The sequence below is a fragment of the Argiope bruennichi genome, chromosome 10, assembly GCF_947563725.1.
Source record: "Argiope bruennichi chromosome 10, qqArgBrue1.1, whole genome shotgun sequence".
NCBI classification, from domain to species: Eukaryota; Metazoa; Arthropoda; class Arachnida; order Araneae; family Araneidae; genus Argiope; species Argiope bruennichi.
In genome coordinates, this window is record NC_079160.1 from 112,250,821 (window position 1) to 112,265,993 (window position 15,173).

Genomic DNA, 15,173 nt, shown 5'->3' on the forward strand with positions numbered 1-15,173 from the left:
AGTGGCACATAAGTCAGTGATTCAAATAAAGTTTATCGTTTTTATTTTATGAATTTAAAATTACAAGCATTGATACAAAAAAAGAATGTCCTTTTAGAAATTGTTTCATAATGCATGTTATTCTGAAATACAATTTTTTTAAAAATGGCTTTTTTTAAGAGCTAAAAAAAATGAACTATAAAATACATGAAGCATATATGTTAGCTAAATGTTCAAAGTTAAAACTGTTAAACAAAGCTCTAAATGGAGATTACTTTTCATCGAAATATTATGATATTTTGACATGTGTAAATTTCCAGATTGCTACAATTTGTTTTGTATTGTTAATTTTTTTATTAAGTGTTAGGTTTCTGCATACTTTGGAACTTTTTACATTGCATCAATTTCCAATGCATGTGTTTTTCTTTAAATGTCAGTAAGATTTTAAAGTACATATTCTTTAAAGATTTCTGGTTCTATCTGGTACATTTTATGATTTTCAGTGCTGGTTTCTAAAACATTATATATGAAAACATATTTTTAAAAATGAAATTTATCAATTAGAAACGGCCTTATGCATATGGTAAATTGATGCTTCCTTTTTCATCTTCTTTTTTCCTGGTTACAGAACAGGTGATTATACATTTTCCCCTTGTATGCATGTTATGAGCTAAAAACTGAAAACTTATCTTTATTTTTCTTTTCTCATTTAAATTTTTAAGACATTGTTTATCTGATTTCTGATTTTTATGAATTTGAATTTCTGTCCTATTATGCATTAATTCACTTCATTTTTAACCATTTGCATGGCTTTAAAAAATCAGATTGCTATTCTGTAGTTTTGGTTTTCTTATAGTAAGAATGACTTTTCATAAATTGATGTATTGATTTTTTTTAATGAATTGAAATACTTTTAATGAGAAATGCTTGAATAAAATTGCATGTTTGCTTGCATGTTTTCATACTTTTCATTTATGAAAATTTATCAAGTGTTATATGTCTTGCAAAAGAACAGACTAGGATTTTATTTTTAAGTAAATAAATTAGGTATTATAGTATTTTATTTCACATGATATTTCAAATTAATTTGGCATATATTTTAATTTGGCATATATTTTTTCATTTACAATGCATAACAAATCGCATATCTAATCTTTTGTTCTTAACTTTATCATTTTGTAAGTGTGTTAAAAATATTTTTTTTCAGTGACTCTGATTATAGATTAATCAATATTGAATCAGAGTAATTTAGGGGGTTAAGAATTTAGAAATAACATGAATTTTAAGGTTATGCTATTCTTTTTATATCCCTCTTTTGATTTTAATACTCTCTATTTTAGAATACAGTGTTTTAAACATTTTGAAATAAAATTTTGGTTAAAAGACTGAAATAGTGCCTGAAGTAAATTGGAAACAAATCTAAAAGCTGATAACATTGCCTGCATGATGGGAAAATTCATCTATCTTGTTGGGCAGGATTTGAAAGTTATTAATGAAAATCTATGTAATCTGTTAATCTTACTAAACAAAATAACTGATATTTGATGAATCTGTAGAAATGAATGAGCCAATCACTACTATAGAAAAAACTGTTATCTCAGACCCATAATTGTCAGAAAAGCAAATAAGAATTGCAAGTTTTGACTAAAAGTTTATTAAAAAAAAAAAAAAAACTCCAACCTTTGGAGATGATCTGTAGGGAAGGTTGCATTCCAACTCTCATTCAAAAAACAAAGCAATAAAAAAACTATTTCCTGGGCATAAAGAAATTGTATATAGAGAGGAAAAAGACCATTGAATCCCTTGGTGTATTTGTCAATTTTTTTGAAGTCATAACTGTTGAAATAAATCCATTTTATGTAACACTTTTATTTTGATATTTATTAATTTGTACTTACATGTACAAAGACAACATCCTTTACAATGAACTTTTCATTTAAAAAGCTTTATTTCTCATCGTTTCATGTAATTGTAATTTTCACTTATTTGTCTGCAAAACAAGACCATATACAGCATGTACATTTTTTATTGCTCTTGTCTATTGTGTAATTTTGAAATATTATTGTATTTAAATTCTCAAAATAACTGATTTTTTAAAAATAAAAATAAGGTTTTGAGTTCAAATGAACCTTTCTTTTTTTAGTCTGTAATTGGAATTTCACAATTTGAAAAAGAAAATATTTTTAACTTTTGAAATTTTAAGAATATTTTCTCTTGAAAATTTTGAAGAAAAAATATGCAAAGAAATTTCACCCCCCCCCCCTTTTCATAAGGTTTCATTTCCTTTAAAATCTTTAGAAAAGAAAATTATTTCCAACATTTTTCAATTATTTCCCATAATGAACTAGAGAATTCTAAAATATACAAATTAAATAAAAATTTGAGAGGCAAACCCAAAATGAATTCATAGTTTTTAAGTCATGTTATTCTTATATTTAGTGTTATGCGAAAAGTGCTGCTTAAAAAAATAGAATTTGTAGAATAATTTTAAAATTTCTGTCTGGTTTTCTTTTCAGATTTGCAAATCAGGTACTGAAACTGTTATTGGCATTCCCAAAAGAGGTTAGTTTCTTTAATTTTAAAAATATTTTATTATTTAATTTGTTTATTTTAATATTTTAAAGAGTATGTCAATGAATTATTTTATTACTAACAATAAGATGATTAAATGTAGTTGCCTTTTCTTTATCTCTTGTAATGATTCAGGTTACCTTTTATTCTTATATAATTATTTTCAAAAAAATTTGTAATTATTTTAATGGATCATTTAATTTTAAAATAAACATTTGTGTTTTCTAAATTAGGTGCAAGTAAGAATTTCAGTGTCCTTTTAAAATACAAAAATTTCATAAAATTTCCACATTTTCTGTTACTTCTAACTTCAATAAACCTTTTAAATTCAACTTTTTTAGAACAAACAGCTGAAGAAATTGAACGTACCAAACAGTTTGCTTCTGAAGTTGTGGAATTAATGAAGCATACACCTTATTGTACAATGCCTTTTAATAAATTTATACCATCATATCATCATCATTTTGGTAAACAGTGCAGAGTTGCAGATTATGGTTTTACAAAGCTCATAGAATTATTTGAAGCTATTCCAGATGTTTTAGAGGTAAATAATATGTACTTTTATTTTATATTTCTAGAAAAGCTTAAGTAAAATTCATTTAATTTATTTTTTTTTATTATTATTATTATACAGCTAGTATAATTATTATACTAATGCTTTTTTCATTGGTCATAAGTTTTGTTTTTCTATTGCAAGTTTCATATCCCTTAAACTTCCAAATTAGTTTTTTAAATCTCCGTAGTAAGAACTGTAGTGTTAGTCTTGCCGCCTCTGAGTTATTGTTTTCTAATGCACTGTACATGCATAAATAGAAGAATATTTTAATATTAATCATGAGTTGATGTGTATCTGTAAAATTAATACTTATTATTATGTGTATTAAAAGAGTTAAATAATTCTTGTGCAGGTTGTAATGGTTAACATTTTAAATATTGAAATAAAAGAAATAGCATAGTAATCAAATTGTTCTCATTTATATGGCACAAGGATAATTTTCTTTACGACTTAGGATTTTGAACATTATCATACAAAAGTGTCATTTTTAATAAATTATGTTTAACCTGGAAAGATTAAATATAAATATATGTTAAGGTACTTCTTAGTAGACCATTTATGTAATGAATTCATTGTTTATTTAATGGTAAAGTTTCACTGAATAATAAAAAAATTTCAAATGAAAGTTATTTTAGTGATGCAAATTCCTCATATCCATAAAAAATAAATAAATAAAAATACAAATTGTTTTAATGAATTTGGTAGGTTATTCTTCATATTTTTTGTATAACTATTAAAATAAAAAGTGTAATTTTGTATTTTCAGAAACTTTCATTTAAATTAAATACACTTTAAAAACTCATATTTTTTGTCTGTTGTTTACTATTGCTGAACAATAATTCTGAAATTTTCTCTTAACTTTGAAAAAAGAAATGAATCTAGAGTATCATGAATTTCACTCCCAAACTGTATTGAAAGTATTCTAATTCATATACAAGATTTTAAAAAATATATTTGTTTCCATCTTGCTTAAACAGTTCCAAAAAGTTTCTACAGACTTTTTAAACAGCATACATTTTTTGCAGTAATAATTTATTTTATTAACATAATAGATGATTGGGTGCTCAAGCAGTTCCTAGTGAATAGAGAGTGGTGTTACTAATTTTCCCAAAGGATAACTGATATCCCTATTGTATTGAGTTAGTTTTGTTTGTAGTCAAATAGTATAATAATCTAAGTGAAATCTATATTCTATCCACCTCTTATGCTCACATAATTAATACTTTCATTAAAATATATTAAAAGGATTTTTCCTTTCTAGGTATCTGGTACTGGTGAGGATAAAGTTCTTAAATTAGTGGAAAAAGAACAACATAAAATACTTTCTGATCGTCTTGTAGCCATTTTAAAGATGCAACCAAATGAAGTTATAGACATCAGTCAAATTAGTTCAGCCTATGCAATAATGCACGGACATGCTTTGCGACCAGTGGATTTTGGTTTTTCTGATTTTCATGAAATGCTTGAAAAACTGGATTCAGCATTAAGAGTAAATAATTTATAGTCTTGTCTTATTTTATCAATTTAAAAATATTTTAAATGTTTGATATGGTTTGAAATCTATAATAAGAAAAAAATTTAATCTTTCTGTAGGAAATTAATTGCAGTATTGCATTTAATGCTTTAGTTATAAATGTTTATATAATCAGTATTATAAAAAGTTAAATTATTTGTGCTTACAGAAAATTCATAATTGTAGTTAAACACATTAGATTAAATAAAAGGTGAAAAATGCAAGTAGTATGAAATGCACTCAAATAACATGAATCAATTTGAAATCTCTGTAAATGTATTTAATTAAATTAAGCATATGTTAATAAGCCTAAAATATAAATTAAATGAAAGAGTTTCGATTTCACATTAAAATTTATTTTGCATATTGGCATGGATCTTATTGTGTTAAATTAGTATTTAAGTAGGCAAAAATGAACTGACAGTGACTAAGGGAAAATGATAATATCAATCATTTAGTTATAATTAAAATTTGTTATCAAATCTGAAGATTAAGATTTGATCTGTTTTGAAACAGATAGTCATTGGATATGGACGCACTTATATAACCCTAGTGGACCAAGGAGTTGTTCATCAAATATCATTTAATGTCCGTCTGTTGTTAATGGAAACTCATGAATGTAAAATGTCTATAAAAGACGTTTGTAAAATCTACCAGTCACGCTTTCGCCAAAAGATTAACCTCTCATTGCATCTCCGAGACATGGCTAATATAATTCAGGTACATACTTTAATTCTTTCACATTTGGTTTATAAGTTTTTTTAGTTGAAATCTTTACTGTTGCAAATCCTTGCAAAATAGTTGGGTGAAATTTACATTGTGATACTACAGGTGAAATTCACATTGAATACACACAAATTTTTAAAAATATTGTGACATGTGATGTTTTATGCTGTCTTTAGATGAAATTTATATTTGGAGGGATAGGAAGTTATGCTATCATTTGTATTCTACACTTCACATCTATTAATGATTTTGCATCCACTTGAGCATGGGAACCTTGAATTAAAAGAAAATGGAGCAGAACAGTATTCCTCACTAACTGTTTGAGCCTGGCTAGTGTGAGAAATGTGGATTAATTTTTTACACAAAAAATAGAATTATGCCTTCTATATGAGCAGGTAGTTGCAACATAACTAAACTTCAGTTGTGCATCTCTTAACTTCCAATTCAAGACGATTTGAGGCGAATCCAGGTTTGTAGGATTAACCCTCCTAAATATGTGACCTGTAAGATACCTATTTCCCTTTATGAATCCAGTATTCTTACATTCCTGCCGTTCTTGAATTTTTTCCATTTTAAGTGTTAGTTTAAGTTATGATGGGAATTTTTAAAAAATGTTATTATAGAAAGATCAGACGGAGATTGATTTAATCTACACTTTTCACTATATTAGAGAACATAATTTGTTTCTTGAACAAACAATCATGCCTTTGTCTACTAAAGGCGAAGGCTGAAAGAGTATATGCTTTTCATTGGCTTTTTTTAAAAAAACTATTGATATGAATTGATCTTAAAGTGGGTTTAGTTTAGTTCTATTAACATCCCGTTTTAAAGCAACACTGGGGTTATTTTGGGACAGACCTGGTAATTTTGAACTGCGATTCAATGACAAGGACGACACCAGAGTTGGCATCCCTCTCTCCAAACTTCTACACCACTGGGTGGGCGTTTGGCCACGACAAATTTAAAGTGTTCCAAACCCACTTAACGAAGATTCTTTGGTGGAATTGGCCTGAATCACTGAAAATATTGAAATGTCTCCCCATTGTTAGTTTAGTCATTCCTGATGAGTACAGAAGTAGCCACTGTTAAGTACTATGAATTTCAAGAAAGCATAAGAAATAAATACGAATATTCAAAATTTTATTCATTGTAAAGCTGGAACTTTTTAAATCTTCTTATGTCTACATTGGTACTCAGTTTCATTTACCAATAAATTATATGAAAAAATTATGCCATCTGTAATCATATGATGAACATGATTAAACTGGTTTAGTTTTTGCAAGCATTACATAGCTCACTTACTATTTTAATTTTATTGTTATACATAATTGTTAATAGTTGGTTGTAATTGTTTTTTAAAACATTTAAGCTTTTAAATTGTCAAAATTCTTTTGGTAGATTTCAATATACGATATATTGAACCTCATAAATTTATAGAGTGGTAAACTACGTATTAATTTAGTTTAAATAAATAATGCACAATCTTATTCTCTACTGTTCGTATTCTGAATTAAATCTGAAAGCCTTAATAAGTAAAGTTATTAATGATTAGACTATGGTTATTTTTTGGAGAAAAAAATTTTGTTCAACATATGGAAATAATTCGATTTTTTAAAAAAATTAAAATTAAATGTTTCACTTTTTTAAGACGCATATTTTCTATGCAATAATGGAGTAAAAACAATATATGTAGTAATTTTAAGTGGTGTCCTAGGAACAATGTTTTTTCTGCTTCCATTTGTCATAAATTATTTAACAAATGGTGCTTTAGTGCCAAAACTTGGAACATAGTATAATTGGTCCAATATTATGAAAGAGTACTATTTCCCTTTCATAATACTAATTTTTAAAGATGTGTTGCCATTACACAGGTGTTTTTTTTTTTTTTTTTTTTTTTTTTCTTTTCCTTTCCTCTATAACACCCAAAGCAAATATGTCCCCTTTCCCTATTTCTACATCTTTATTTTTGTGCCTTTAAAATCCTAGCAATTTTTATACAATTTGTTTTTGTAGTCTATCGAGATTTTGGTATAAGGATTTATTTTCTGCTTGGCTTATTTTCTTTTTCCTTTTCTTAGGTAGTTGATGATATTGTGCAGTTAACACCCTTGCACAAGCTTGCAAGGGACATGGTATTACTGTTGCAAGATCATGGAGGTCAAGTTCCATTTTCTACTTTTGGTAGCTTATTTCAACAAAAATTCGGAGAATCAATTTGCACAGCTCATTATGGATTCCCTAATCTATATGTCATGCTTGAAAACTTATCAGATTATTTCTCTATTAAAGGAAAGAGGCAAAAGCGAATGGTTTGTTTAAACTCCCAATCCATAGGCAAGTATATCATTCCACTTTATCCATACATTTAAATATTGTTCTCATCACTTAAGTTTTAAGCTTAAATACTTTTACTGTAATCTCTGAGTCATGCAGACTTTATCCTACATCTTTCAAAATATAAATGCTATAAAACTTTAATTATCTGTCATTTATTTGCTGCATTATATGAACATCAAAAATTTTAAAGAAGTGTTGGTTTTGATCTTTTTTTAGAAAAATGTATTTAAAATTCATGAAACCCTAGAATATGTTCTTATACTTTTCTGCTTTAAATACTTTAACAATAACAAATGTTGCAGCATTAAAATTAATCATGGATGGACAACCTATATTCTCTACTGAAAGCTTAAAATTAATTTTGCATCCATTTTAAATAATATAGCTAATTTGCCTTAATGAAAGTGAATATTTTACAATTACATTTCCATCAAAATGTTTGCAATTGAACTCGTATTTTTCATATTTTTACCAGGAACCTTCAGTTTTCATTAGAATAACATTTAATATTGAACAAAGTTTCTATGTATCTAAGATCTTTCACTTAATTTGTTATATATTATTAATGTAGTCAGAAATTACCCATAGATTTTGCTCATAAGAATGGATTTTTTTAAAAAGCTTTCACTGATTCTTTCTGTGAGTCTAAAATCTGTTTACAAAAGACATTACACTTGCATATTGTAGATGGACATATATATTTTAGTATATTATAAATAAATTTGTAAATTTACCTATATATCTGTATTTTTATTCTTTTTTTTTTAATATATAATCATGCATAAGTAATATGTTTTTTAGTAAGAACATTTCAAGCAGATCTATCTGTATATCAAATATTTTTCCAGTAACTTTCAAGTTTAATATATATAAAGATTTGATTTTGTTATATATTTGCTTTGTTAAATAAAATTCTTGTAATATCTTCAAATAAAACTGAGTTAAATATCTACATAAAGTTTCCTTTATTTCATATTCAATCTTTTATTTTTAATTATTTTCTTAGGACAATTACCTGATTTCACCTCTCATAAAGCTAATTTGGATGCTTCATATCTAAAAGAAAAATCAGGTATTGTAAATAAATATTTTTAAACTTATGTTGTAAAAATTATGTTTTAAAAGTTTCTAAAATATAGACATTCTTTTTTTTTTTTTTTTTTTTTTAATAGATATCCTGAGTGACCCAATTCCTAGTTGCATACCCTCACCGAGTTTGAAACCTGATGTGAATGAAGCTACAAATGATTTTATGGGTTTTGAAACACCTGTCCCATGTAAATATTCAAATCTAATTATTTTATGATTATTGTATAGTTACTGTTTTGCTTTTCAGCATGTTCCTTTTAATTTATTGGCTATAAAATCTTTACAAATAAAAATATATCATTAATAATTTTACACTAAAGAAATTTTTTGCAGTTTTTCTTCAAATTTTACTGTTAAATATTGTGAAGGTTTCATGGCAATTAAGTAAATTCTTGCACAAAAAAAAAAAAAAAATAGATATCAATACACAGGAAAGATTATTATGCTGTCATTCCTTTGAATGAAAATATTAGATATTTTAAATCTTTTTTTTCTCCTAAAGTTGTCATTTGTAATGTTTCACTAAATTATTATCCTTAAAAAAAATCATTAATAGCTCATGGGAAAAAAAAATTAGTTTTCATTTGCTTTTAATCATATGATTGTTACATTGGATAATTTTTTGAAAACTACAAATTTTTAAAATTGTTTGTTTTAATGCATTTGTCATTTTATTTCATTATAAAGTTACATATGCTAGGCAAACTTAATTTAATTTTCGCTATATATAAAAACATTTTTGCATTAACATCTTATCATAATTTTATAAGAAATTATTTGTGCATTTCATTGAGTACTATTATCAATACAATAAATAATTTATCAGGCAAATATTAATACAAATGTTAATGTAGCATTATTTATACTGAGTAAAATATTAATACATTTTCTTACAATGAATACTTATATTACTTAGTAACATGTGTGACTTATAGCAGTATTGAAGATTTTTTTTTTCTTTTCCAGGCTTATAAGGGTACCTTTATTTAGTAATTTAAAGGCAGATCGATAAAATCAATTCATTTAAAATATTGCCATAAGATGTCAAAAATCTTAGATGTGACAATTCAAATATTAAATTCATGTATATTGTTGAAAGAACACTCTGTGTAAACAAAGAGATTTATCACAAATATAATTTTTTAGCTATTTATCCTTAATCAGCTTTTGGAGGCAAAATAACTAAATTTCAAAAAGCACAAGTATTTAAGAGATTTTGAAATAGGATGGACTAAAATTGGAATTTTGTTCTAAATTATATTAAAAATATTTTAAATCATTTACTTACTTGCTTTTTTTTTTTTTTTTTTTTTTTTTTTCAGTTCCTGGTGTTGTATTGCATGAGGAGTCTTCTCTGTATGGCAAAGAAGTTTCAAAGGAAGATTCTGTGCATAACACTGACGATAATGCTACTTGTACTGTATTACCTCATCAAATTACCATTGAAGGCAGCTCTTCATATACTTCATCAACAGTCATATCGCCTGCTGTAACACATTTTAATCCTCGGTTATATGAATCATTAAGTGCTCAGACCTCAATTCTTTCATCCAAAGAGTCTATTTATGTACAAAGTTCTCCTGTGATAGCAAATTGTAAAGAGTATGTTACTCCAATAATAACACATTTGAGTGTTGGGCCATGTAAAATTTCAATGGGCAGTGAAAATCAATTGCCTCATTCTTCATGTACAGAAGAAAAATCTTATTCTAAAAGCAATATTCGGAAATCAAAAGAATCTGAATCATGTGAAGATCTAACAAAATATACTGATGGTGCAAAAGAAAAAATTATTCAGAGTTCAAAAAGCACTCCAACGAAAACAATTAGGCAGCCAAATAGGCGGACGAGAATTGCTGCTCAATTTTCTATGCCTATTGAATAATTATTTTTTACCAGCTGAGGCACTATTTTAGTGTTTCAAGGTGGGTGAAATGAGCAATAATTTTAGTAGATGTTTTTGTAGCTTTTACTGTTGTTTCATTGTTAAACTATTTATTTATGCTAAATTTGTATATGTCCTGTGTTATAAACGAGAGTAATGGAATTGTGAAAGAAACACTTATTTTGTTATTTCAGTCTTTCAACTATTTTATTTATTGTTATTATTTTTAAAAAATGGCACACAAAGCTTTTAACCAACTTACTCTTCTAAGTATTTAATAAGTTTTGGTTGATAACAAAGAAATGGAATTGTGTGTTTGCTTCTATGAAAGCAAGACAATTGTTTTTTATTTCCCACCAGTGAGAATGTGATTTTCTTTCTTTCTTATACATTTTAAAGCAATGGCTGGTAGCAGCAAGATATTTTCAGTCCTATATGATACTTTTTAGCTCTTTTAATAATGTGATGGTTCGATGAGAAACCTGGTATGTACGTGAAAGAGGTTACACCCAGTTGTTTTGACTGAGGAATATCAAAGCCATGCATGTTTGATGCATATGAGGCAGATAATCTTTTCATTTGCATGCAATATAATTTCTTGCATTGCAGTTGAAAATTTCATGCAATTTATTGTTCTTTCATTATAATTATGTAAAGGGAAATTTTGTTTTTAATTGTTCCAATACATCATTGAATTCATGCAATTACACTTTCCTTGTGTAGAATGAATGTAAACTAAGTGAATTTATATATACTTGCATTGCAAGTAAAATGGCTATTGGAAATGTTTGTTTTCTAAAATTAATTTTTTTCGTTAATAATGGGGTTTTTTCATGTAACTCAAATTTTGATGTAAGTAAATTTCAGTATTGTTTTGGGTATTCATTTTTACCTCGTAAAATTTAATGTTCAAACTGAAAATGTTTTTCCTTTACACTTTTATTAAAATCCCACTGCATGTTATGTATTTCTAAATTTATTTTAATTAATAATATTTTTCTTAGGTTCTTGTTTACCATTTAATGTTAATGCTTATATTTATAAGTTTGATTTTTTTTTTTTTACAAGGAAAATAAAATTCCGAATGCAATTTACTTTTGTGTGATTTCTGATATTAATAAGAGTACAACCAAATGTGATAAATTGAACAATAATTATTAACAGTACAGTCAAATGTATTAATTGCAAAATAATTTGTGAATCATTCCATGAAATGTTGAACACGCTTTCTGTGTTTAATGAAACTGTTTCTAGCATCCTTAAGGATTTTAGTATAAGTGAAATTTGTGTCTCAGTGAAACATATGATTTGCTCTTTTCTTTTATAAAAAGAAATTAAAAGCTATCAATATATAAAACAGATTGTAAAATGAATTTAATTTTGTATCTGCCTTAATACATGTTCTGATCTATTAAAATTTGTTACAAGCATTTTATGTTTGTTTAAAATTGCATAAACAATGCATTTTCTTAATACAAAATCATTTAAGTGGGGAAAATACTACAGAAATATGTATTTTTACACAAATACTGTGACATGAATAGTATAATGATAGTTCTTTTATGGTTTCTTTTTGGTTAATTGGTTAACATTGGTTAATTTTAATTAAATTAGCTTTCTTTTAATTTTGTTTATTAATGTGCAAATATTGAGAATTTTACTATTAACTTCACCTTATCTTTAATAAAAAAATTATTAAATACCAAATTCTGAGATATAACTTTAACATAATTTAAACATAACTTTAAATATAATAAATAATAAAATATAATAATAAGAAGAAGAAATAATAATAATAATAAATAATAAGAAAATTAAATAAAGTAAAAGAAGGATTAATTCTAAATTTAGACACAATCTATATCAAAGTATAAAATCAATATACTTAAGAGAAAGTATTGCATTATTTATCGAAAAATTTAAGCATGAGAATTTGGAGAATCGTAATTCAGGTCACTCAGATTCTGAAAAGTAAATTTGTGGAATTATGTGTGTCTGTGGACATAACTTAAAAATACTTGGGGATAAATGGATGAAATGTAATTATTACACTTATCTAATTCTATCAAATTTTGAGTAAAATTCTTGTATGAAATCTGACTATCCTAGAGTAAATGAACAAAACAAGCTAAATGGATAATAATTTGGTTCACATATTTAACAACTAAAGTTAAATCTGTATAATATTTTGAAACAAATACATCAAAAGCTTGAACGTCAGCCTGTATTTTTGCATATAAATAAATTTGATAACTCAAAACTGCAACAGTATATATAAAGGAAATTTGGCATTTGATCCTGTTACTAAAATTGTACTTTTGTACTAAATATTAATTTCAATTGGTAACAAAAAAGCGTCCAAAATTGTTTTTATTATACTACAAAACTCTCGTATGTGGTTTTCTGGAAATAAAAATCTGAGCACTTGTGGCATTTACAGCCTCTTTTACCCAAGATCCTCAATTTTATAGTGGGAGAGAAGAGATAACATTCTTATTAATATGCCTGAAAGTTTTAGGGGAAACCACCTTATTGCTTTAAGTAATTTTCACAAATATAAAACTTATTTGTATTTTTTTTTCACCTTCAAAATATTATTTTGTTTCTATGTTAAAGATGAAAGTTGATTAATACTTACTAATTATATATATTAGATTATTATTACTTTCTCGTACGCATAATATACAGAAAGTTTAGTAATCATCGAAAAATTCCAACTTGAAATTTTGATAAATCTTCACGTTTTAGACCTCCCTAAGTTCGAAAAACACATTTAGGAAAAATATTTGTCTGTCTGTGACAAATATAACTCAAAAGTACTTAGAGCTAGAAGGTTGAAATTTGGTATATGGTCTTTGCAACAAATTTGCAGATTTCTATCGGATTTTGAGTAAAATCTCTTCAGATGAAGTCCCGTTGTTCGAATACAGATTAATACGATAATTACTGAACAAAGAGAACTAGATAAATAACATTCGGTACAGATTTAACATTTATAGTATAAACATCTAGCAAATTTTGTGTCAAATCTAATGGGATGACTGTATGCCCTTTCGGAAAAATGTAAATGAGATAGTTAAAAAATGCAATGGCTTAAATGTATCTAATTTGATATGGAATTTTGTGACTATAAGTGCAGTTTTGCATCAAATTTTTGTTTCAATCGGTTGAGAAAAATGTGTTTAAAATACAAATTCGATTTTTGGATGCTGTCAACACGTGCCAGGGTTTTTTCGCCAAATAACTCCCAAAGATCACATGATAAATTCAGTAAAAATGTTACATTCACACCAAAAGTTAGTATTTCGTACGCCAGTGCCATGCAAGGTGTTGACCAGAATTAAAACTTTATTAAAGGAATGCGAGAAAGTTTTTGGGGACCACGCCCCTAGTATATAATATGTGTGCAACATAGTTTTGCAGATGAGTGCTCGAGAAGCAGACAAATTTGGAATTAAGTTCAATTTATGTTTACACGGGAGAACATGGGACGGACATGCATACGAAGAGAAGCGATAAAACCCTCGCCCTTTTACTTCGGAACTCACGTGGAAAATGAGAAAATGTTTCCCTTTAGTGCTCTTAAGGGTATTTTTTCCCCTTTGCTTGTAGTGTGAGAAATAAGTATCAGCAACTTTTTAGAGCGCCTATTAGAAATGAAATAAAAAAAAAGTGGATTTTGATAAGGATATCAGAAGAAACTAACATGGGCTAATATAAGATTAAAAAATAATCATGGTATGAAATTATTTTAAGATGTATCATATTTGGCTTACAATTTTTGATTGACGGTTAAGTCGGGATTGACATTTTTATCTGTCCAATCTGTGTTAAAAGCGGATTTTGACCGGCTCATTGTTTAAAAATTTCTCTAAATTACTCTGAATAAACTCAGTTTTTCAAATAATAAAAAAAAAACCTTTCAATAACTCGTGTGAGCGACTACCCCTCCCCCCCCCCCGATGCTTCCACAGATTGAATATTGCTATTCCCATCAAAGAAATGTATTCTATTTTCACGTAATTTTAGCAATCTAGTGCATGCTCATTAGTTGCGATTCAGGAATCAAATGAAAAAAGAACTGTCGCTAAAAACGAAATTGGACTGATCGATACAAAAAAAAAGAGATCCAGAGACTACACAATCGGGAATACTGTCTTGAAACTATTGGTTGCGATATTTTATTCTTACAATGTTTAGAGATCGACATTTATTAAGGAATTAAGAAACTTAAAATAATCAGTACTTTCCTAGTTCTTTCAAACTTCTGTTTTTTAGATGATTTATAAATTCCCTGTATTTTCTCGGTGCTAAACACTAGTTATAGGCTTTAAAAAACCTGGACAAAATAAGGTGTCAATCTTTAAAATAGCTTAATTAAGTCAGAAATAAACTAAAAAAAAGTGTGTGATTTTTTTTTTTTAAATTTAAGAATTTTTTTGCAATTCCACTTAAGTATGAGTTACTCATAGAAAAACACGTGATAAAAATTCGGTAACTGCATTATTTTTCTATTT

At 26.7% G+C, this 15,173-nt stretch overlaps 1 protein-coding gene across 7 annotated transcripts in view; it reads left to right on the top strand.

Moving 5' to 3' along the window:
• Window positions 1–12,055, top strand: part of LOC129988124 (meiosis regulator and mRNA stability factor 1-like) — a 52,529-nt gene extending 40,474 nt beyond the window's left edge. For 4 of the 7 annotated variants that reach the window (XM_056096259.1, XM_056096258.1, XM_056096260.1 and 1 more), the window contains 9 exons: window positions 544–612; window positions 2,496–2,541; window positions 2,892–3,094; window positions 4,368–4,595; window positions 5,136–5,339; window positions 7,424–7,679; window positions 8,689–8,754; window positions 8,855–8,959; window positions 10,094–12,055. In XM_056096259.1, coding sequence (XP_055952234.1) covers window positions 544–612; window positions 2,496–2,541; window positions 2,892–3,094; window positions 4,368–4,595; window positions 5,136–5,339; window positions 7,424–7,679; window positions 8,689–8,754; window positions 8,855–8,959; window positions 10,094–10,656 — 1,740 coding nt within the window. In that variant the 3' untranslated portion in view covers window positions 10,657–12,055. The remainder of the gene's footprint in view (window positions 1–543; window positions 613–2,495; window positions 2,542–2,891; window positions 3,095–4,367; window positions 4,596–5,135; window positions 5,340–7,423; window positions 7,680–8,688; window positions 8,755–8,854; window positions 8,960–10,093) is intronic. The other 3 variants (XM_056096263.1, XM_056096262.1, XM_056096261.1) reach the window with 3 other exon arrangements.
• Window positions 12,056–15,173: the final 3,118 nt, after the last annotated feature.